Below are 24,842 nucleotides of genomic sequence, written 5' to 3' on the forward strand. Positions count from 1 at the left end.
ATGTGGTCACCACGTTGCCTCACCACTTGATTGGATCCAATTAACTTACTTACCATCTGTGCTGGTTTTTTAAATATGTCCACAAATTCTTTGCTTCTCCTCCCTTCAAAAGGTGGAACCTGATTTTTCCCTTCCCGTAGTTGTAGGCGGTACTCAGTGACTCACTTCTAATGGATAGAATGTGATTGTAGGTGACATCCATGCGTAGAATGCACAAGGCGTTGTGTCTTCTTCCTTGCTCCCTGGGGGAAGCCAGCTGCCCTGTCCTGCACACATTCAAGCATCCCTGTGGGACGAGCCAAGCGACAATGAACTGAACCTCCTGCCAACAGCCTTGGGAATGAGCCATCTCAGAAGAAGGTCTCGGGCCCCAGCAGAGCGCTCAGACGAGGGCAGCCCCAACCAACATCTTTTTCTTTAAGATTTATTTATTTATTTGAAAGAGGGAGGGATACAGAGAGTGCATGTGTGCACCCACAAGCAGGGGGGAGGGACAGAAGCAGAGAGATGGAGAGAGAGATTCTCCAGTGGACTCCCCTGCTGAGCATGGGGCTCCATCCCAGGACCCTGAGGTCACTACCTGAGCCAAAACCAAGAGTCAGACATTTAACCAACTGAGCCACCCAGGCGTCCTCCCCACTCCCTCAACCAACATCTTGACCCCAACCTCATGAGAGTTCCTGAGCTACAACCATTCAGCTAAGTGGCTCCAGAATTCCTGACCCACGGAAACGCTGGGATAATAAATGTTTGTTGTTTTAAGCCACCAAATTGCAGGGCGGCTTGTTAGGCAGCAGTAGATAACTAATACATGAGTCAGTCTTGCATTCCGACGTAGCTCTAAACCATTCTAATGACATGAAAGCATTTCTCTTTTGCCTAGATTGGGTGAATGTGCCTCTTATTAACCTCAGAGGAAAACACCCGCCCCTTGCTCTCAACCTTGAGAACCATTACCTAAATGCGGTGAGGAAAGCAACTGCATCACATTGCGGGGGGTCAGAGCGAAGGATGAGCTAAATATACAACAAAATAATGTTTCTGGCAAGAACAGGGGATGATAAACTAGCAGAAGAAATAAAACAGTATTAAAGAATTCTTTGATCGCTCTGCAGTTGGAAGTCAGATCTTTGTAAGAATTCATTACCATTTCAACTTACTGAGAGGAGCCGTGCTTGGAGACAGTCAGAATGAAACAAAACACACGTTCACAGCCTACTGGAAGCCACCAGAAGCGAGAAGAGCAAAACCTGGATGACTAAGTTCTAGAGGAGCGAATCTCCTGTAGGTATGCCCCAAAGTGGGACTTAAAGATTCAAGAACATTTCTACGTGCATGGTAGTTTTCAACGACCAAAATGATAAAACATTTGAAGGGTGACCTAAATGACTCAGGTTGCTTCCTGTCACAGGGACAGGGACTTGGTAGTGTCACCAAGACTCTCCTTCTCAAAAAGAGTGGGTAAACCTTCACATATTCAAATTACTTTTTTTACATTTTTTTTCCTAATGACTTTATTTATTCATTTGAGAGAGTGAGCGAGGGAGTGAGAGAGCATGAGCAGGGGGAGGAGGGGCAGAGGGAGAGAGAGAAACACACTCCCGGCCAAGCAGGGAACCCCCATGGGGGGCCCAAACCCGGGACTCCGGGACCATGACCTGAGCCAAAGGCAGACGTTTAACTGACCGAGCCCACCCAGGAGCCCCTCAGATTGCTTTGTTCCACTCCTTTCTGTGAGCTTACAGGGGAAGAGGGATGCTGTGTGTGTGTGTGTGTGTGTGTGTGTGTGTGTGTGTGTGTGTATTTCATACTTCCACAAAGGATTTGAGTAAATTTGTAAAACAAAAACACAAACAAAAAACAAAAAAGTAACACACCAATACAAAAGTATAAATAGTCAAGAACAGAATCTGGAATATCGAAGAATAGAAGGATGAGACAATATAATGACACAGAATGGGGCACCTGGGTGGCTCAGTGGGTTAAGCCTCTGCCTTCGGCTCAGGTCACGATCTCAGGGTCCTGAAATCGAGCCCCGCATCAGGCTCTCTGCTCAGCGGGGAGCCTGCTTCCCCCTCTCTCTGCCTCTCTGCCTACCTGTGATCTCTGTCTGTCAAATAAATAAATAAAATAAAATCTTAAAAAAAAAAAAAAAGACCACAGGAGGAGTAACTTCTTGTAGCAATTTATCAGCCTTCGGTATCCATTCATTTGAACAATATGTATCTCACAGCTACTATAAGGTAGACGGCAAGGACACACACAAAAAATTTAAGACGGGGCCCATGGGTAGAGATGCTCTCAATCTGGAAAAGGGAAGCAGAGACACAAAATATAGTGATATGCAATAAAGATTTGCAGACATTGCAACAAGTCTGTAGGTTAACTCACAAGTTTGTAGGTCACGGGGTATAAACGCAACCGGAATTGTGTACCCATGTTCATCAAAAGTTGGGGTTCGCTGCAGTGCTATTGGTAATGGCTTAAACTGGAAACAAACCAAATGCCCATCAACAGCAGAAGAGAGAAAGAAACTTGTGTCTTCCCACCATGGAATACCATACAGCGGAGAAGATAAGCAATCCAAAATCACACGAAGCAGTAGGAAGGATGTCATCACCATGACATTGAGCGGGAGAAGCCAGGCATGGAGAGGCACACACTGTAGGATTCCGCATGTGTGAAGTTTAAAACTCGCCTTGGCAGTTATAGGTCAGGATAATAATTACCCTCTGGGAGGAGGGCATAGTAACCAGGAGGAGACATAAGGGGCGCCTCCGAAAGATCGGGAAGGTTCTGTCCCTTGTCACCCGCACACCAGTGTGACAAGTCTTTTTGGCTTATGACAATCCTTTGAGTGATACACTTAGGGTACATGCGCTTTTCTGTGTGTGGGCTATCTGTCAATAAAATGTGCAAGGAAAAAATCCACCCTTCCATAGAGTGGGTGGGCGGATGAGGGAGAGAAGCAGTTCATTCATCTCAGGGTAGGGAGCTTAAGAAAAGCTTCCTGGAGGAGGTGATGCCGGCCTTGCTGGTCTTCACAAAGATGTCCGGGTTAGCCTTGGGGATGAATGTGGGAAGGTGTTCCCAGAGGCTGGATGTGGAAAAGCAAACCCAGAGAGGCTGGAACCAGCCTGAGCACTGGGGAGCTATCGGGGAAGGGTTGCGAGGAGAGAGGACATGACCGAAAACTGGAAGAACCTTCTCTGTGGTCCAGGTCGGGGATGGGGGGCGACAGGGGCCTGACCCCCTGGGTTCTGGGCACGGAGAGGAGGAGAAAACACTAAGGGAGAGCAAGAGCTGCCGTAGAAGAAAAATGAGAAAGAACATCAGAAAGTGAGAAGAATGAAAAACGGGTATTTTTAAAGCTTCCGGTAAAACACATTTAAAAATACAGTCTGTTCAGCTGTCTATAAAAGCAACTTCACTGAATTCTTAAGAAGGACAGAATCCGTCATCAAAGGGATGCCCCGATTTCTCTCTGAAATAGGGCTTCTTAACTTGGGATCTGCAGCTAGAATTCGGGGGACTTGTGAACTTGGATGGGAAATCTTTTTATTGTTCTTTTTATTCCTCTCTAAATGAAAGTTAGCACTTCCTTTGGCCGTGCCTGTGGGTAACAATTATAACTATATTAGTAGTATCTATGACTCGGTCACCAATCAAAATCAGAGACATTTTCATATCACATTATAGCTGACGCCAATATCTCAATATATTGATTACACTCATCGCTAATTTGAAATTATGGTATTTGTTAGGCCCGCTGCTAGATCTCGTTATTTAATTCCTAATTAAAGAGGCACATCAATTAGTGTTCTGGTTATCTTTGCTATGTAACAAATTGCCTCCAAATTTAGTGGCTGAAAACAGCAACAATCATTTCTTTTGCTCTTGAACCAGCCATGTGGGCAGGGCTCGGCGGACAGTCTTGTCTCTCCATTCCAAGCAATGTCAGGGGCCTCAGATGGAATGATCCAGATGACTGGGACTCCTTGGGCATTTGTCTGTGCCTCTAAGCAGTATCCCAGCATCTCCACGTGCTCTGTCCAAGCGAGCTCTCTCTCTATCACAGCAGCCTCTGGGACGGGGGCTTTATACATGGTGGCTCACAGCTCCAAAAAGAGTGCTCTAGGGGTGCCTGGGGGGCTCAGTGGGTTAAGTGTCTGACTTCAGCTCATGATCTCAGGGTTCTGGGATCAAGTCCCTTGTCAGCTCTCTGGGGGGAGTCTGCTTCTCCCTCTGCCCCCACCCCCCCCCCAAAAAAAAGTATTCCAGAGAATAAGGAAGAAGCTGCCAGGCTTTTTCTGACCCAACCTTAGAATTTCCAGAATGTTGAGTGAGCAAAATGGGCAAAAGGGGTCACAAGATACACACTTCCAGTTATAAAATAAGTAAGTCAGGAAGATATAATCTACAGCATGGCAATAGTAGTTAATAATACCAATACCGTATTACGTATTTGGAAGTTACTAAGAAAGTAAATCTTAAAAGTTCTCATCACAAGAAAAAAATTTTTTAAGAGATTTTATTTATTTATTTGACAGAGAAAGACATAGTGAGAGAGGGAACACAAGCAGGGGGAGTGTGAGAGGGAGAAGCAGGCTTCCCGCTGAGCAAAGAAAGAGCCAGATGCAGGGCTCAAACCCAGGACACCAGGATCACGACCTGAGCTAAAGGCAGACGCTTAAAGACTGAGCCACCCAGGTGCCCCCAACAAAAAACAATTTTGTAACTATACAAAATGTCACAAGGTGTTATGTAGACTTACAGCAGTTTCACAATACATACAAGTATGACAGCTTTGTGTTGTACATCTGAAATGAATACAATGTTATTGTCAATTGCACTTCAATTAAAAAAAAAAAAATTCCAAAAAGTCCCTTGTTCCATGTTCTATTGCTCGGGCAAATCTCTTTCCGGTCAGCCCAGTTACAGGCTCTCAGTGAGGGACACGTCAAAGACTCTGTACAGGGTCGCAATGACTCTATCACAGATTTGTGGGGTTTTGGTGTTCTTTGTTTTTTGTTTTTTTTTTAAGATTTATGTATTCATTTGGCAGAGAGATAATCCAAGTGGGGGAAGGGAGAGAGGGGGAGGATATCCAAGCAGACTTGTGCAGAGCACAGAGCGTGACACGGGGCTCCATCTTACGAGCCATGAGATCAGGATTGGAGCCAAAACCAAGAATTGGATGCTTCACCAGCTGAGCCAGCCAGGCGCTCCGTGTTCCCCTTTATTGTACTCACTAGAAGCCAGCTACCAAGTCTAGCCCACAGACAAGGAAAAGAGAATTTGGCTCTACTTCTTTTTTATTTTTTCTTTAAAGATTTTCTTTATCTGAAAGAGAGAGAATGAGTGAGAGAGAGAGCATGAGTACGGGGAGGGGGAGAAGCAGTCTCCCTACTGAGCCAGAAACCCAATGCGGGACTCGATCCCAGGACCCTGGGATCATGACCTGAGCCGAAGGCAGACACTTAACTAACTGAGCCACCCAGGCGCCCCTTGGCTCTACCTCTTGAAGGGGGAGATGTTAAAGAATAATTTGTAGACGTATTTTATAAGCCATCACAATTATCTACCTGGACAGAAAAGCATGTAGTATTAATATGATGGATGAGTTGAGACCATTTGCCTCTTCAACCATCACATCCTAAAGCTCTCTTATTCAAACTCCCCACAAATCTTTGACATTGGTGATTTCACCTGCCCAACCCCCAATGCAGCTTTCCTTACCTGCTGAGTACTTGGAGACCCTACACCTTCTGTGTGGAAATTTTATCCAAAGTTACAAGTACTTATTGTCCAACCATTAGGCTCTTTTTTTCGGTGTGCATTTATGGTCCCTACAATTGACCCACGGACTGTTGCTTTTTTTTAAAAGAGCATTTATTTATTTATTTGACATAGAGATCACATGCAGACAGAGGCAGGCAGGGAGAGGGGGAAGCAGGCTCCCTGCTGAACAGAGGGCCTGATGCGGGACTTGATCCCAGGACCCTGAGATCATGACCTGAGCTGAAGGCAGAGGCTTAACCCACTGAGCCACCCAGGTGCCCTGCCCCAACTGTTGCTTTTGAAAGCAAGCTTTAGTGGCCTTATTCAGGGACGCCTGGGTGGCTCAGTCTGTAGGGCATGCGACTCTTGATCTCAGGGTCATGACTTCAAGTCCCATGTTGAGTGTAGAGCCTACTCAAAAAACAACAACAAAAAAGTATAGAGACCACAGTTTGGACACTAGTATTTCTTAAGGGGCACAGAATGCCCAGAGTCAAGGCTGTGTAAGACTAAGTTCTCATCCATGGCACATAAATGGAGACGTTGGAGATGACTTCTGGGAGATAGATATCTTACAGGAGGCAGGTGTTACTCGTGTCTTTCTTTCCCCTGTTGTCTGGACTGTGAATATGATGATGATGGCCAGCACTCTGGCAGCTTCAAGGAACCATGAGGTAAAGCCGATGTGTGGAGAGAGCCAAAAGTTGGTATGGCAATACAGCACTGCTTACCTCTATACGTCCTTGATGTTGAAAGAGATTTAAACTTCTATCTTGTTAAAAAAAAAAAAAAAAACCTTCTATCTTATTTAAGCCACTCTTATTTTATTCACGTGCTGGTGTTGTTCACGCTTTTGGTTTGCGCCCTCAAACCCAAAGCTAGTCTTACTGTTAAAGCGTTGATTAAATACATCCTAGAACAATGAGATACCATGTCAACCGTCAAAAATATTGAGAAAGAGGTATATTCATTCATACTGGAATGTGTTTGCCACATATTGTTTTAAAAGCTGCTTATAAAGCACATTAAAAAAATTAAAAAAAAAAAAACAGATGCTCAGAAAAAGAAAGTTGAAAGCATGATCATGCAAACCTTGCCTTCCCCCACCCTCATGGGCCTACAGTTCATCTGTATAATAAAAAATTTAAAATTTTTAAATTAAAAGAATTTTTTAAACTCCCGCTGTACACTGGATTCACTTATTTATTTATCAGGAAATTAACCAAGACCCCAGGCTCACGGGCCTCACTGCACTGTTTCTCTGGGGAACATTCGAGGCAGAGGCCCTTGAAGTGATCTCCTTGCCCCTACACAGAGGGCGAATCATCCAGACACAGCACGAATCTGGAAATTTTTTTGCCGTATTTTTGTGTGAGTGAAAAAAGCCTGCAGGCCATACCCTGGAGTTTGCAAACTGGGGAGCTCGGGGCCAAACCAGGATGTTTTCATTTGGGTTACACAGCGTTCTCGTCAATGTCATGAATGACTGTGAGAGCCCACACAAAAGCCCGGATCACTGACTTCTCTTCTGAGAAGTCCGAAGACATAGCAACGGTCAGTGGCACCGGCTCCTTTCCCCGGGGTCCTGCTCAGCCCACGGGTCACCCCAGGACAGGCCCGCACAAGCAACCGGGCCCTCGTGCAGGTTGCTTTGTGAGACATTACAGCCCTCCACAGGCATTTCCGTGAGGTTCCTTGCTTTCCATGCATTCAGGGATTTCCCACCTGCAAAGATTTGGAGGTGTGTGGGGCAGAGGAAGCGTGATGGCTTTAAAACATGCCTCCAAGTTCTTTGACACTCTTCCCACAGAGGATGGAACCTAAGCCATCTCTTTCTTTCTTTTTTTTAAGATTTTATTTATTGGGGCGCCTGGGTGGCTCAGTGGGTTAAGCCTCTGCCTTCGGCTCAGGTCATGATCTCAGGGTCCTGAAATCGAGCCCCACATCAGGCTCTCTGTTCAGCAGGGAGTCTGCTTCCCTCTCTCTCTCTCCACCTACCTCTCTGCCTACTTGTGATCTTGCTCTCTGTGTCTAGTAAATAAATAAAATCTTAAAAAATATATATTTATTTATTTGTCAGAGGAAGAGCGCAAGCGAGTGGGAGCAGCAGGCAGAGGGACAAGCAGACTCCCTGCTGAGCAAGGAGCCCGATGTGGGACTCAATCCCAGGACCCTGTGATCACGACTTGAACGGAAGGCAGATGCTCAACCGACTGAGCCATCCAGACACCCCCTCTATTTCACATTTGGAAGCACTACCAAACTGTTTTCCAAAATGGCCACATCCTTTTATGTTCCCATTAGTGGCGCACAGGGTTCTAATTTCTCCATATCCTTGTTAACACTTGTTACTTTTGATTACAGCCATACTAGTGGGGGCGAGGTGGTAGCTCACTGTGGTTTTGATTTGCATCTTCACGATGACTAATGAGGTTGAACATGTTTTCTTGTAGTTATTGGCCATTTACATATCTTCTTTGCAAAAATGTCTATTCAAATCCCTTGTTTTTTTAAAAGGTTGGGTTTTTTTAAAGATTATATTTATTTATTTGACAGAGAGACACAGTAAGAGAGGGAACACAAACAGGGGGAGTGGGAGAGAGAGAAGCAGACTCCCCACTGAGCAGGGAGCCGGATATGGGGCTCGATCCCAGGACCCTGGGATCGTGATCTGAGCCAAAGGCAGATGCTTAACGACTGAGCCACTCAGGTGCCCCAAAAGTTTTTATTTATTTAAGTGAGTTCTCTACCCAACATGAGACTTGAACTCACAACCCCAAGATCAAGAGTCACACACCCCTCCAACTGAGCAAGCCAGGTGCCCCACCTTTACCCATTTTTCAATTGGGTAATTTAATTTGTCTTTTTATTATTGAGTTGTAAGAGTTCTTTATATATTCTGGATAGAAGTCCCTTATCAGATGTATGATTTGTGAATATTTTCTTGCAGCATACGGATTGTCTTTTCACTCTCTCGATGGTATCATTTGCAGCACCAGAGTTTTTCATTTTGAAAAAGCTCAATTTATTTTTTCATTGGTTGCTCATGCTTTTGATGTCACATCTGAAAAATCATTGCCTAACCAAGATTGGCTCCTGATTTTTTCTTGAAGTTTTAGAGTTTGGGTTCTCACATTAGGTCATTGCTCCACTTTGAGTTAATTTGAGGTATGGTGTGAGGTAGGGGTCCAGCTTCATCCTTTGCACATGGATTCAGTTTTCCCAGCATCATTTGTTAAAAAGAATATCCTCTCCCCCACTGAATAGTCCCGGCAACCTTGCCAAAAGTCGGCTAACTATCTATGTGAGGGTTGATTTCTGGGGCTTTCTATTCTATACTATTTCATTGTTCCATATGTTCTTATGCCAGTATAAGCCATAACATTTGGGGGTGACTGTCATTTTTTTCAACTAGTCCTTGATTAATAGTATGTGGGCTGCTTCCAATCTTTTGCATTTACAAAAACTGCTACAGGGACACCAGGCATCCTAAAATCTTGAAAAATCAAAACAAAACAAAACAAAAAAAAAACTGCTTTAAAGTATAACTTTCTGGATATATCTTCTCATATATTTTCCAGTAATATCTTTGGGATGAGTTCCTAGAAGTGTGATTGCCGGACCAAAGGGTAAAAGCATGTATAAATTCGCTTGCTGTTGACAAATTTCCCCGTATAATGGCTGGACCATTTTGTATTCCAACCATCAACGTACGAAAAGTCCTATTTCCACACCACCTCACCCACAAAGAGCACTGTCAAGCTTTTGGGCTCACGTCCATGTGACAGGTAAGAAGGGGCAACGTAGTAATTCACATTCTTCTTCTTATTAGCAAGACTGAACATCTTTTCGTATGTTTAAAGCCCATCTGCATTAATTTCTATGACCCTTCTGGTTACATCGTGTGCATTTTTCTATCACGCTGTTGACCTTTCTCTATACTACTTCCAAAAGAAGGAGCTAACGTGCTAAAGAAGGACAATAGGCACATCCACAGAGAATTACAATAAAATGTAATAAGATGGGGTGTCTTTTATGCATCTGTCACAAGTGGAACAGGGGCCAGCAGGGAGGGAGAATGGGTAGAAGGAACAGAATGAGGGGCGCCTGGCTGGCCCGGTCAGTAGGGCATGAGACTTTTGAACTTGGGATCAGGAGTTTGAGCCCCATGTTGGGTGTGGAGCTCACTTATGAAAAAACTTTAAGGGGCGCCTGGGTGGCTCAGTGGGTTAAGCCTCTGCCTTCAGCTCAGGTCCTGATCTCAGGGTCCTGGGATCGAGCCCCGCATCAGGCTCTCTGCTCAGCCGGGAGCCTACTTCCCTCTCTCTCTGCCTGCCTCTGTCTACTTGTGATCTCTGTCTCTGTCAAATAAATAAATAAAATCTTAAAAAAATACAATATTAGAAGAAATCAAGTGGAAGATGGGGAAAGAGAAAGGCAGCGAAAGGAAGGAGTGACAGGAACCTTCCTTGCTTCTTTCATTGGAGAACTGAAATCCAGGGGTGTAATCCAGCCACCAGGCCAGCTTAGAAAGTTCTCATCCTTTTACCCTGAAGCCTTTGGGTGGGAGCATTAGTAGCACTTGGACAGACCTTGCAAATCCAGTGGAGTTGGGCGGTGGGCAGAGGCAGAGGCAAAAGTTAAGCTTTGGGACAATTCCCTAGCCTCACGGTTGCCTCCAAAATGTGTTCGGGGTCGTGCTCCTGCCTGCCAGCAAGATTAATCTGCAGAGAAAAGCCATGCAGATAAGAGATCATGGCAAACTCTTAGGATTTTCCTTCTGGGACTGTAGACGAAGGATATGCCCAAAGACCAGAAACGGTTTACTTCTGTTATTTTAAGCACCACACGGGTTTTAGTCAAAAGAAACTTCTGCTTCCGAAGTTCATATCCTGACCATGCTTGCTTGCTAGCTTTCTCCTTTCCTTCCTTCCTTCCTTCCTTCCTTCCTCTCTTTCTTTCTTTCTCTCTTCTCCCTCCCTCTCTTCTTTTTCTCCTCCCTTTCCTTCCCCTCCTTACCCCTCCTCCCCGATCTGGTAACCAATTCCCTCCCTCTACTGCCCCCCTAGGTGACAACTATCCCGAATTAGGTATGTATCACTCCTCTTCTTGTTTTTATATCTTTACTAACTAGTCAGAAGCCCATTAAGACTATAACGGGATTGTGCCTGTCTGCAATGTTACATAAATGTGTCATGCCATGCGCATTCTTCTGTAAATTACCTTCTATTTTGATCAGTTACGTCTGTGACATGCATCTGTGTTGGTTGCCGTAGCCGGCGTCTACTATCTAGCTGGCTGACTGTAAGCCAATTTATTTATCCACTCGTCTGCTCAAACACCCCGTCCCCGGAGAGGCCTTCCCTGGCCTGCCCATGCATCTCGAGCCTGCCTTTTTATTCTTTTTCCTTTTCTTCCTCTAATAGAAGCCTGCGGAGAAAAAAACACCAGCCTCCGGAAGCAGATCTGGGCCCTGCTAACCCTGGCCCCAGTCCTTTCTCATAGCATGTGGGACAGAGGGAAAGTGTGTTCCTTTAGGTCAGCCAAGAAGCAGATGCAAGGTGGAACAGGACAGGAAAGCGCGTCTTGGGAGATGAAGCAGGAAAATGTGAGGGGAAGAGAGGTGGGACACTTGCAGAGGCGGGGGCGGGGGTGGGGGGTGACTATGGATGGGGTGCGGTTCCAGTTCAGCCAGAACTTGGGTCGTAAGAGCAGGTGCCCATTGGAGGAGCCCCACGTCTTGCCAGAATGAGTCTGCCACAGCACAGCTGCTGTGCTCAGTCCTTGGATGGGAAGAGCCCACAGGAAGTGTGGCCTTGGCCTGAACGTGGGGCGGGATTCAGGAGAGCGGGCGGCTTGGGGCAGCTGGGGACTGTGCCCCCAGAGGCAGGTGTGAGCAGAGCGGTTTCGTGGAGGGCCCACAGCCCTGACCAGGGGCTCCATTCTGGCGGCCTGGGTCCCAATCTATCCTCAGAAATCTGTTTGTGCAAACCAGGGGGCCCTGGGCAGGGGGGTGTTAGGAACTGAATATGCGTGTCCCCTGATCCCTGCCCAAATTCACCTGTTGAAACCCTACCCCTGATGTGAAGGTTCCAGGTGGTAGAACAGGTCCTAGGTGGAGGCCACAGGACTGGAGGACTACTTTTCCACCATGCAAGGACATGGTAGGAAAACATCTCTCGGGGGTGTCTGGGTGACTCCGTCAGTGAAGCCTCTGCCTTTGGCTCCAGTCATGACCCCCAGGGTCCTGGGATGGAGTCCAATGTTGGAGGTGGCTCCCTGCTGAGGGGGGGGGGGTCCGCTTCTCCCTCTCCTTCTGCCCCTCCCCCTGCTCATGCTCGCTCTCTCTCTCACTCAAAAAAATAAAATATTAAAAAAAAGAAATCTCCGTTGGTGAGGAGCTACCACTCTAGTGTCCTCTGTTATTACAGCAGCCTAATGAATTAAGACGGAGGGGGGTGACTTCACCATAAGAAGGAGAGACATCCCCCTCCGCCAAATCCAGACCCACATCCAACCCCCCAAACTCTGAACCTGGGCTTCAGGAGGGGCCTTGATGGAGAGGAACATGAAACCTCTTGGGCCTTCTGGTTTTGGCAGTATCCTAATACCTTTTAGAAAAAAGAAGAAGAGTGACAAGGTAATAAATGTTTTAACCTGCCTTTCTCTCATCTTTCCCTCAGGAAACCACTTTGAGAGGCGTTGAAAAAAGGCTGAGATGAAAATTACAATTTTTTTCCTTTTTTCCCTTCAACTTACTATTTTGAAAAATTTCAAATCCATAGAAAAGTTGAAAGAACAGCTTAATATACCCTTTACCTCGATTCACAATTAGTAATATTTTGCCATGCTTTTGTTATCTGTGTGTGTGTGTACTCTTTGCTGAACCATTTGCAAGTAAATTCCGGATGTCATGAAAATTCACCTCTAAACACCCGAGCGTACGTCGCCCCAGAAGAACATTGTCTTACATAACCGCAATGCCGTCATCACTAAGAAAATTTATGTTTACTCAATAATACCCTCTAATTTATAGCCTTTCTTTCAATTTCCCATTTAACTCTATAGTGAGAAAAATCACATTGGGGGTTGCCTGGGGTGAGGGGATCATTGAAAGCAAAGGGGCACCAGGAAACTTTATGTAAATTATACCTCATTAAGATTGATTTTTTTAAATTTCTCCAGTAGTCCCCAAAGTGTTTTATTTATACTTTTTAAAGATTTTATTTATTTATTTTTAGAAAGAGAGCAAGAGAGGGAGAGTGCAAGGGGCAGAGGGAGAGAGGATTCTAAGCAGACTCTGCCAAGTCTTCTCTCCCTGATCTCATGACCCCAAGGTCATGACCTGAGCTGAAACCAAGAGTCAGACTTTTACTGAATGAGCCACCCAAGTGCCCCCTCAAAGAATTTTATAGCGACTTTTTTCTCTGTCCTAGAATTCTAGCAAATTTCATGTGTTGCATTTGATTGCCTTGTCTCTTCATCTTCTTTAATCCAGAACATTCCCTTCTGCGTTTGTTTTGCATGACATGGATTAAAAAATAAAAATAAAGGAAGGTGGGCGCCTGGGTGGCTCAGTGGGTTAAAGCCTCTGCCTTCGGCTCAGGTCATGATCCCAGCGTCCTGGGATGGATCCCTGCATCGGGCTCTCTGCTCAGCAGGGAGCCGGCTTCCCCTTCTCTCTCTCTGCCTGCCTCTCTGCCTGCTTGTGATCTCTGTCCGTCAAATAAATAAATAAAATCTTTAAAAATAATTAAAAAAAAATAAAGGAAGGCTAGGCTAGTTGTCTTGCAGAATGTCCCACATTCTGGATTTATCCATCTCCTCATAATAGGATTCAGGTTACACATTGTTGAAAAGAACACTATGGAGATAATGCCGTGTCTGGACTCAACACACGTGTCAGTGTCCCCCTCCACAGGCAAGGCTCACTTTGTAGGCTCCTTGCTACAGACTCGGGGGCAGCCATTTCTTCAAGCAGTTCCTGGTTTTTGATGGAGAATGGTATTTAGAAACCAAGAACTTGCTACTAGATGTGCTCATTGTTACTGGAGCGTCAATGTTTTCTCAGACTTTTTAGTATACAACTTAAAAATCCACATCATATTTGTTTTATTTAAATCTTGAGTTGACAATTCAAATCCAACATCACAAGGTACTTTCTCTTTCCTCCATTCTATGTTCGTAATTCTCTTCTCACACAATGGTTTCCAACATCACCGATGTCTTTGCTTTGTCCTACAATGCACACAAAATACATTCAGAATGACAATACAAATATCACTACAGGAAACCTGCTAAGTAGAGTTCAAGGTAACTTTGCAGTAATTTTCTTTTATATTTATTTGACAGAGATCACAAGTAGGCAGAGAGGCAGGCAGAGAGAGAGGGGTAAGCAGGCTCCCTGCTGAGCAGAGAGCCTGATTCGGGGCTCAATCCCAGGACCCTGAGACCATGACTTGAGCTGAAGGCAGAGGCTTAACCCACTGAGCCACTCAGATGCCCCAGTTTTAAGACTTCCTAAAAAACTTTTTTATTTATTTATTTGAGAGAGAGAGAAGACAACATGAGCAGGCAGAGGCAGAGGGAGAAGCAGACTCCCTGCTGGGCAGGGAGCCCGACGCAGGGCTCAGTCCTGGGACTCCTGGGATCATGACCCTGAGCTGAAAGCAAACGCTTAACCAACTGAGCTATCCAGGAGCCCCAAGATTTTTTTATTTTTAAGTAATCTCCACACCCAACGTGGGGCTCAAGTTTACAATCCCAAGTCACATGCTCCAGTGGCTGAGACAACCAGGTACCCCAAGTGTCCAGCTTTTTTAAAAGGAGGAAACTAAGGGCGCCTGGGTGGCTCAGTGGGTTAAGCCTCTGCCTTTGCCTCAGGTCATGATCTCAGGGTCCTGGGATTGAGCCCTGTATCGGGCTCTTTGTTCAGCAGGGAGCCTGCTAACCCCTCTCTCTCTGCCTGCCTCTCTGCATACTTGTGAGCTCGTCTGTCAGATAAATAAATAAAATCTTTTTTTAAAATTAAACAAAAGGAGGAACCTAAACATTTATCCAGTGCCTACTATCTATTGGGCATTGTGCTTGGTGCTCTACATATATTATCTCATTTAATCCTGACAACTCTGAAAGACAGGTACTGATGTTCATTTAAAACATTTTTTTTAACTTTTTTTTTAAAGCAGGTTCCACGTCAAGAGTTGCATGGTCTACCAATGGAACCAGCGAGGTGCCCCATAAAAAATTTTTTTTATTGTAGAAAATTTCAAATATAACTAAAATTCAACAATTCAAAAACTCACCAGCTTCAACAATTACCAACTGATGATCAGGCTTGTTTTGTCTATACCTCTTCCTTACCCCTCCTCCTGGATGATTTTGATGCAAATCCCAGATATCTTATTTCACTCATAAATATTTTAACATCTATTACTAAAAGATAAGGACTCCACCAAAAATGTTCAGTGTTTTTATTTCCCTGGTTTTCACAAATGTATCTTTTAAAAATTCTATTTATTAATTTTTTTTAAAGATTTTATTTATTTGACAGACAGAGATCACAGGTAGGCAGAGAGGCAAGCAGAGAGAGAGGAGGAAGCAGGCTCCCTGCTGAGCAGAGAGCCCGATGCAGGGCTCGATCCCAGGACCCTGGGATCACGACCCGAGCTGAAGGCAGAGGCTTTAACCCACTGAGCCACCCAGGCGCCCCTAAAATTCTATTTAATTTTAACGATTTTATTTGAGAGAGAGGAGGAGAGCGAGAGAGCACAAGAGTGGGGTGAGGGACAGAGGGAGAAGCAGACTCCCTGCTAAGTAGGGAGCCCGATGTGGGGCTATGACCTGAGCCAAAGGCAGATGCTTCATCGTGAGCCACCCAGGCACCCCAATTTATTTTTAAGCTAACTCAATGCCCATCCTGGGGCTTGAACTCAGGACCCCCTGAGATGAGAGAGTTGTGTGCTCTATCAACTGAGCCAGCCAGGCACCCCTGGTTTTCACAAATATTTTTTTTAGTTTGTCTGTTCAAATAAGACTCTGAGATCCATATTCTACAACTCTTAGTGTTTCTCTTAAGTCTATTAGTCTGCAGGTTCCCCTCCATGTTTCCTCTTTACACTTTGAGGAAACGGAATCCTGAATCTTGTAGAGCCTCAGTCTGACTTGTGCTGAATTCATGCCCATAGCATCCTACCATGTTCTTCTGCCCCTGTATTTCCTGTAAATTGTGATTTGATCTAGACTCGCATTGTCCAATATGGTAGCCACTAGCCAAATGGGCTATCAAACACTTGAAATGTGGCCAGTCGAAGTTGTAAAGTGGTGTGTGTTGTGTGTGTGTGTGTCTGCGTGCGCACAAAATATACATTGAGTTTCTTTTTTAATGGTTTATTATTATTTTTTAAGATTTTATTTGAGAGAGAAAGAGAGAGCACAAGCTGGGGGAGCTGCAGGCAGAGGGAGAGGGAGAAGCAGGCTCCCCGCTGAGCAGAAAGCCCCCCCATGGAGCTCGATCCCAGGACGCTGGGATCATGACCTGAGCCTAAGACAAACACACCCAACCGACTGAGCCACCCAGGCCCCCCTCACATTATATTTCTACTGGGGACCACTGCTCTAGAGCCTTGATCAGTCTTCAGGTTCAAATTTTTGGCAAGACAACTTCAGATGAGGTGAAATGTTTTCCCTTCGGGAGGCTCACAATGACTGGTTGTTCCTTTTTGTATTTTCCTTTCTTTTTGGTAATTTTGGCATTCATAAACAATCACTGCCCAGATCCACTGTTTCATGAAGGGTCGTAAACTGGTAACGTTCTGTAATTTCTTCAGATCCTGGCTGGGACACTGTCATAGAACAAAACATTTCTTTCGTTTAGGAAAGGCAGGGAAAATGCTCAGTTCTTTCCCTTTGTTTGCCAGTTTTCAACTGATGAGGTTTTCCCCAACAGGGTTGGGGGTGGGGTGTCAAGGAGTTTGGTTTTGCCTACCTTTATGAACTCAAAATGGGAACATATTCATGCTTATTTATATTCACTGCAGCTATCCCCACTGATGCTCAAAGCAACCCATATTTATCCTATTGGGGGCTTCTCCAAGTTGGCTGCTGTCTTCCTGATAAAGCCCCACCAGCTTATTGTGCACACCCATACTCCCCTCCAACTGTCTCCCTCCTCAAACTGCAGTCAACCATTGCTCGAAGGGAGCTCAATTCTTTGTAGTGGGATAAGGTATTTAGAAACCACAGTCTGGGACATAGTGGTGCCCATTTCTAAAGGTCATTGTTTCTGGGCCTTTTCAGTAGACCGAGCTTCAATATATATTTTTGGTACGAAATGTATTTCTTAAAGATTTTATTTTTAAGTAACCCCCGCACCCAACGTGGGGCTCGAACTTGTGACCCTGAGATTGAGAGGCACATGCTCTGCCAACTAAGCCAGCTGGGTGCCCCGATATATTTTTTTAAGATAAAATTCATCACGACTTCATAGTGATACTACTTCTAATTCAGCTTCAGGACTGTGTAATTTGTATTCAACCTCACCAATCGTACATTTGCATCTCCTTTTTCCCTTGCTGAAAATCTCAGCTCCCAACAACAACAGATACTTTTCCGCTTTATCTCACAACACAAACAGGACCAGCTCAGAATAACAATGCGGATGCCACCACCAAGGATAGGATTACTGAAAACAAATTTGAAAAATTTTTTTTTTTTTGCCCTTTTCTGTCCTCAAGGTAAATCCACAAAGGATTATATAATCAATTGATTGTGTTCTAAAGTCACTTGAAATCATTCTTTTCCTGTGTGGTTGTGTTATCAACTGGGGTCCAAGTTAGGTTTGCTTCCTTTTGTTTTATTTGCAGGCATTGCTTACAGTTGAAAACTACAGAAACTCTAAAGTCAATCTATACAATAAGGAAATTCCGAGATGCTTAGCTCCCATCCTCTTTCACTTGTGGCCAGCTCTATTTTCCCCAGACATAAGAATTTTTTCAAAGGTGTTTCATGTTTAAAACAAAACAGAGAGGTGTCTAGGGTTAACTCCCCATTCCCAACTTGAATAGCAGGAAACCACGCATACTTTTCTTCCCCTTGTCTTTTCATTGAACAATCTCCCCAGGAAACCCCGCTGATGGAGACTTGGATGTCTCTGGTCCCCTACTATAACAACTATTAGGACAATTTGCCAACAGAGAACAAACTCAAAGTTCACACAGGTGGGAAGTATATGAAGGTGAGATTTGGGTGGAGCAGTAGAACAATTCAAAATGAACAGTGGCCTGGCTCGACATCACTTCCTTGTCTCCCACCTAAAAGCCAGGCAGGGGAGGGCAGGGATGGGGTTGTGGCTCCGTCACTCTAGGGCCTTGGGGACCCAACACATGGACAATGACTCCCACATTTCTTGGTCGAGGGATGCTGCTCAGGTAGCGGTCACAGCCAGTCTACCTGGGAGAGGGAGGACAGGACACCTTCAGAAGCAGAAAGAACCATACCGCTGCCCTCTGTCCGGGGTGAGCAGTGAATGACTCACTTTCCCTGTGGTCTCACCGCAGCCACGGGGGTCTACATGTCTTACCCTGCATCTTCACTGTCTACACCGGTGTCCCCTCGATTCCCACAGGGGAGCTTCTAGACTGTGCTATCTCCTCTGTACCCACGGTCAACGCTTTGGCTCTCCTTCATCCATGTTTCCACACACGCTGGCGGTTCAATCCACGTTCTTTAGGCTAACGCTCCTCCAGCCACGGGAACCACCGCCTCCAGTGTTTCCTGAACCAAGTGCATTACTCCCCCATCCATCCCTTAAACCTGGGGCTCCCACCTGTTTTCTTGGCCTGATTACTAAAAATGCCCCTCATCTGGGATGGAACCTCAGCTGGCCTTGAGCCCTCCTTTGCCTCCAGCCCAAATATAAAACTACCTTTGTAGTTAGTTTAACCCAAACTATTACAGAGCTGAATGCCTTGGCGTTTTTCTTTCCTTCTGTTTGGGTTCACTGGTCCTCTTGTGCTTAAATTATTTCCGAGGGCCTGGGTGACGGGTCTTGCTATTTGTTTTTACCTTTTTGCCACTCTCACCTGATGTTGGAAGGGACTTCCTAAAAGACGGTAACTCGGCAAATGATTATCGGGTTGTTTGTGGTAACTGAGTGGGAGATGGGCAGAAAAGGTGGCTGGGAGGGAGGCCAGGAGCCTGTATTTTTGAAATGTGTGGTTTCCTCCTTTCCTTCCTCCCTCCCTCCGTTTCTTTCTTTCTTTCTTTCTTTCTTTCTTTTTTTTAAAGATTTTATTTATTTATTTGACAGACAGAGATCACAAGTAGGCAGAGAGTCAGGCAGAGAGAGAGGAGGAAGCAGGCTCCCCGCTGAGAAGAGAGCCCCATGCAAGGCTCGATCCCAGGACCCTGGGATCATGACGTGAGCCGAAGGCAGAGGCTTTAACCCACTGAGCCACCCAGGCGCCCCACCTCCCTCCGTTTTTTACTGCTCAAAGAACTTTATTTGGGGGGGTGGATACTTTAAAAAAAAAAATTCAGTTAGTAAAAGGCATGGATTGTTTTCTTAATAATGAAAGTGGATTTCTTTTTAAATAGAAGCGTTAATGATTTATTTTATTCATTTGAGAGAGAGAGAATGCGCATGCGCACGAGCAAGAGCAGGAGGAGAGGCAGAGAAAGAAGCAAGCTCCCTGCTGAGCAGAGAACATGATGCAGGGCTCGATATCAGGACCCCAGGATCAGCGTAAGCTGAAGGCAGACACTTAACGGACCAAACCATCCAGGCGCTCCTGGAAGCATTAATAGATCAAAACCACTTGTTGGCTGCCTTTTGTCTTCAGGACCCATCCCAAACGTTATAGGTACTCCAAGCCTTCCCCAACAAGAGGCTCTCTCACTCCATACGCCAGGCTATCCGACGGTGCTAGAAGTCCCCCTTCCCAGCTCTGCCTCGCTGTTCCCGCCTACTGAGGCCTGCTGACGCCACCCTTTGTGCGCTTCGAGACCCCACTCCACCACATCATCCCTGCGGCCTCCTCCCAGACCCCAGCACCCCTGTCCGACTGCTCTGCTTTCGCGTTCTCAGCGTTCCAGGTAGGCCCAGAAAGCACTCAGGACATTCTGAGCACCAGTGGATTTGATACAAGGAAGCACATGCTTATAAAATCTTTGGGAGGGACCCCTGGGTTCCACTACAATCCACCAGGGTTGTCATCCGGGCACTGGCAAGCGGCCACCACGACCCCAACTGCTTTTGAAGACTCGATGTTGGAAGGCTGGTCTAGTCACGCCAGCCAGCCAGTGTGTGTCGATGAGCTCTCCAGGCTTGTTGGCAGCTACTAGAGCAGGAGGATGCCTCTCCCTCCCCTCTGCCTTCCAAACCAAACGGACGCTGAGATCCTAGCTGCAAGGGAGCCTAGCAGCTCTCAGATTTCCAGCCTCTGCAATGAAGGAAGGATGTAAAAGGACATGGGACAGAAACTGAGCACCAACCGAGAGAACCCAGCACGGATACTGCTAGAAAAGGGCGGGCGGCTGAGTGTCAGGGTGGTCAAAACTATAGGTCTGGACTGCAAAAGGTAACAAAAAGACATGAGGTCTAGAGGGAGAAGGGACGCAACCCCCCCTGTTTCTGGAAGGATCGCTCCTTAAAGACGAAGGGCTGGTCACGATGTTATTACTATAGTTCGCCGTCACGGCCAAAGACAATGTAAGGGAGTACCGGGGCATTAAGAGAAAAAGCTGGGAGAAGGATCCAAGAGACATCCAAATGTATTTAGAACAGGCCTCAAAACTTTGTTCTGAGTAAACTCCCCTGAAATCTTCCATCTGCTTTGGTTTCTAGGCACTACAGATTCCTCTGAAGTTCACTGTGGGGCCCTGACCATCATTGTTGCTTAAAAAGCATCTGTGACAACAGTAATGTTGCAGGGAAACATGGGACACGAGGTGCTTCCGTTTTCTCCTTTCCTCAACAGGTTTATTGCCTTTTAAGAAAATTTTTGTAAAATATAAATACAAAGGCAGAGAATTTACTTACAAAGTTAAAACACAGATTTCAAACATAAACACACAATTCAGAAAATTTTAGTTTTATGTACATTTTCAAGCAACCTCAACATATTATGTTAGTTCTCAATATTTTACAGGGTACAGAAAAAAATAGCTCAAAGTCTTCTTTAAATAAGAGCATAAAATGTTTAAACATATAAACAATCCGGTTTGATGCGTGAAAACTAATTTCACAGCTTTTAAATTAGGATATAAAAGTTTCATACAATTAGTTGTTGTGTGTGGCTATGGTCTGAATTTATATTACACGCTACTGGATTACATCCAATAGCATTTCCCTGGCCTGAGCAGGTACTCTGTAAACATAACATAAAAGTTACAACAATTGCCAAGTGCCTTCACCCAATTCACGCCCCCAAACCAACCACGGGGTTGTGGCCACACGTGAAACCATGGTGGTCGCGGTCACGGGAGCTTTGTGGGACACTGAGTCCAAGTGTGCAGCTCCTTTTCCTCATATTTTTGATTTCCTTAAAAAAGAAATGAAAAGAAAACTAATGTTCCAAGTAGAAATGAACATATCCCAGAAGCAGGTGTGCATTTGAAAAGTAAAGAGACATTGTAACAACTTCATACAAACCGATGGAGAGGTTTAAAAAGGAGAAAAAAACAAACAAGAAAACAAGAGAAAACCAAAACAGAGACAGAAACAGAACATGTTGCTAAGTCCTTCTGACTGTGGAGTCGTTTCTCTTATATAAAGAAGAGATATTTTCCTATGTAATAGTGTCCTTTCTTTACAGAAATAGTCATATTATGACACATATGCACAGAGATTAACACTATGACACACTGTACACGGCGGGCCCAGCCAGCTCACCAGTAGTCATCTGACGCCCCATCGCTCGGATGCAGCCACTCCATGGACGAGCCCAGCAGAGTCTGCAGCTCGCTGGTGAACTCCACCAGGTCTAAGAGCTCCTTGCTCTCGGGGTTAAAGGCCTCCAGGTCTTTGGAGCAGGAGAACAGGAGACTGGCCGACACCTGCCGGTAAAATTCGGCTTCGGCGATGGTGACAACTTCCACGTTGGGGAAATTGCAGCGGAAGATGCGGGAGGACATTTTCAGCTTCTTGAGCACGTCCGAGAGCAGCAGCCAGTTTCGAGGCCTGCAGATGAGACAGGAGAGTGGCTCGAGCTTCTGGGCCAAGCTGAAGGTGCCTGGAGCTACAACCCCCACGCGAATGGGCTGGCCGCTCCTGTGGGGACCCTGCCGGGACCCCGTCCCAGGGTCTCATCATCCCCAGAAAAGCTGGTGAGGAGGTGGGATGTGTCTGGATTGTGAAGCGACCATTGAAAGAGGACCGGCCGGACTTAGACAGCAGCAGGGACAGCACCTTGAAAGGAGCCTCATCTCGGGGAGTCCTGGGGCAGCCAGAGGCTGACAGGCAAACACACCTGCTCACGCAACTCCGAGCACAGCTCTCAGGTGACCCCTCTCCAGGGCAAGCACCTCACTCTGGTCACCGTGGGAAGCCTTCTGTATCCCAGCCCAAACGCCGCCCACAGACACCCCTCGGGTCTCTCCTGTCCTCTGCTTTGACCCTCCCGAAGGGAAGCATTATCAACACAACACAGAAGGCTGGCCGGCTGGCCTTCCCTTCCCGGCGCCTGCGCCTCCACCCCCACCCCTCGGGACTCCTGGGAGTGTCTCTTCTGAGAAGGAAGGTGTGACATTCCTCCCAGCTACCCTGCCAGGCTTTAGGACTTCTATCACGAGTAACATGTCACTGTAGCAGCATGCGTGTTTACGACTTTGGAATCTGAGGAGGAGGTTACTCATTAAGCACCTGTGTCAACACGCAGCCAAAGAGTCCCCTGTCGCGTACACACCCCCAAGGGACTGGTCATCTGCGGCCCCAGGGCCCAACCATCAGGGCAAGGCTGGATCTAACCATGTCCAAGGACAGTCAAGATCCCAGGTACCACAGAATGTTCTTTTCGATCTTATATGAGAGGGGGGTATATCAGCAGAGGCCAACAGACCGCAAGTATCTTGGAAGGTCACAACAGTGGCATGTTATGGGGGGGCTCATGAAGAGGACCCCTTTCCAAGTTTAGTGACTTAAGGATCCGAGTTGCCCCAACTCTTCCATGAAATTCCAATCACTGAATTCAATGTCCTTGGGGGGGGGTCCCCTGATAAGGGCAGTTAGACCATGCTATACTCCCCCACCCCCACCGACCTTTTCTAGAAAGATCTACTGCATTATGTGGGGTTCACAGCATTCACTCACCCACCCACCCTCACCTGCTGAAAGGGGTTTCTAACCCCTGCCCCTCCCCCTTTACCCCTCCCCCTTTACCCCTCCCCCGAGCAGCCCAGTTAGTTCTCAAGCACGTGACAGACAGCCATGCTCACCCCTGAGCGACGGACACTTGGATGTTGTAACACGGTAAGAGGGGGCTTTCCGAAAACTCAAATTCAAACACATCGCTGTAGGCTTCATCATCATCATCCTGGTCCTCCGGTCCTGGGGGGTTCGCTAAAACATCATAGCCACTCTCATCATCTGGTTCTAAGGGAGGGCAGACGAGACAGAAAGATGTCAGCAAGCAGCCGCCGAGAGGTTGGCTGTTGTCAAAAGAGGACTCTGAAAAACTTGCCCAACTCAGTCCTGCTTACAGCACCCGCTGCCCGCCAGCCCTCACCCACACCAGAAAGTTCTGTAACTCATTCACTTGCCACTGAACGAAAAAGGACAACTGCTCACCACACACAGAGCTGCCATAGAATTCCCAAGAGCCATTGGAGTCTTCGTCACTGCGACCCTGTAGGTCATTTAAATAATCTGGAAGGAGAAAAACAAGATAAAACCAGCTGTAGGGGAATGAAACGCTGGCCAAGGTAGGGGGCATTTCCCGGTGAGAGCTGGCACGGCGCTTCCTGTCTATCCCACAGTGCTCCTTCTTGGGCAACGCTTCCAAATCCCTGTTCTCAGCTACGTGTGCCCAGACCTACGTACCCGTCCACCTGCTTTCCAGACAGACGGACCACCCTCCCTGCCCCTGGCCCACCCAAAAGGCTAGATGGGTAAGTGAAGAATTTTCTCAGCCCTCGTAGGCAAAGACCGTACGTATCTGTCCTCTGAATTACGTATCCGTTCTCGGACAGACTAACTTTCCCCAGCAAGTGTCCCTTAAAGTGAAGGAGAGTGGGCCCAGTGAGGAAGGGGCAGTCCCCGGACATAAGTGTGTGAAGAAACTGTAGAAAACAGCTGGACTACTAAGACCATCTCCTGAACTTTGTCGTACCTGTTAAAAACTTTTCCATAAGTTCGCTGTGGGTCATTTTCATGATGGTTCTACCTGAGTACGTAGCCAAAGTGGGGTCAGCACCATAGGAGAGGAGCAAGCGGACAATTTCCAAGTGATCGTTCTCAACGGCATCATGGAGTGGTCTAGGAGAGACGCGTAGTAGGATTAAACCTGTGCTCGCCATGGGACATGTGTGCGTCAAGCCTCCCAGGCACCCTCTTCACCAAGGAGCTGTGCCGCTGCCATTCCGGACAGGGAAATGGAGGCCCTGGGAGTGGCCCAAGGTCAAGCAAGGACTTACTCTGCTACTTCTACACATAACCCTTTCTGAGGCAGGTGGAAGGGCCAATTTCAAACCTAATTCCCAAATGCAAATCTATTTTAATCCAGGGCCCAAGGGGGAACTCAAGCTAAAATGAAACTATTTTCAATGAACTTGAAGTAGCGACACAGACTGGGAAAAAAGAATTTAGGGCGGGGGCGGGGTGGGGTGAAGGACTCACACCATCATGGAAGCCAAAAAACCAAGCAACTTTTCTACCATAATAATAATAATAATAACAGAAGTAATAAAGGGTAAATCCTACTCCTTTTTAAAAAAATGAAAACTAGGTACAAAGTGGGGCCTCTCCAGAAGACGGCATGCCAGCAGATCAGAGATGAATGAGCCCGCCTCTGGCCCAGAAGCAGAGTCCCGGGCAGGGCAAGGGCAGTTGAGATCTCAGAGCCTTA

At 46.3% G+C, this 24,842-nt stretch overlaps 1 protein-coding gene across 14 annotated transcripts in view; it reads right to left on the reverse strand.

Annotated features, from left to right (window-relative positions):
- Positions 1-13,865: 13,865 nt before the first annotated feature.
- Positions 13,866-24,842, reverse strand: part of BCOR (BCL6 corepressor) — a 121,567-nt gene continuing 110,590 nt past the window's right edge. For 8 of the 14 annotated variants that reach the window (XM_032329821.1, XM_032329819.1, XM_032329827.1 and 5 more), the window contains 5 exons: positions 24,108-24,253; positions 23,567-23,644; positions 23,215-23,371; positions 21,674-21,961; positions 13,866-14,019 (listed from right to left, as the gene is read on the reverse strand). In XM_032329821.1, coding sequence (XP_032185712.1) covers positions 13,998-14,019; positions 21,674-21,961; positions 23,215-23,371; positions 23,567-23,644; positions 24,108-24,253 — 691 coding nt within the window. In that variant the 3' untranslated portion in view covers positions 13,866-13,997. Of the gene's footprint in view, positions 14,020-16,328; positions 16,626-20,857; positions 21,962-23,214; positions 23,372-23,566; positions 23,645-24,107; positions 24,254-24,842 lie in introns of those variants that run through there. The other 6 variants (XM_032329831.1, XM_032329828.1, XM_032329830.1 and 3 more) reach the window with 3 other exon arrangements.

The sequence above is a fragment of the Mustela erminea genome, chromosome X (assembly GCF_009829155.1).
Source record: "Mustela erminea isolate mMusErm1 chromosome X, mMusErm1.Pri, whole genome shotgun sequence".
In the NCBI taxonomy this organism is placed as follows: Eukaryota; Metazoa; Chordata; class Mammalia; order Carnivora; family Mustelidae; genus Mustela; species Mustela erminea.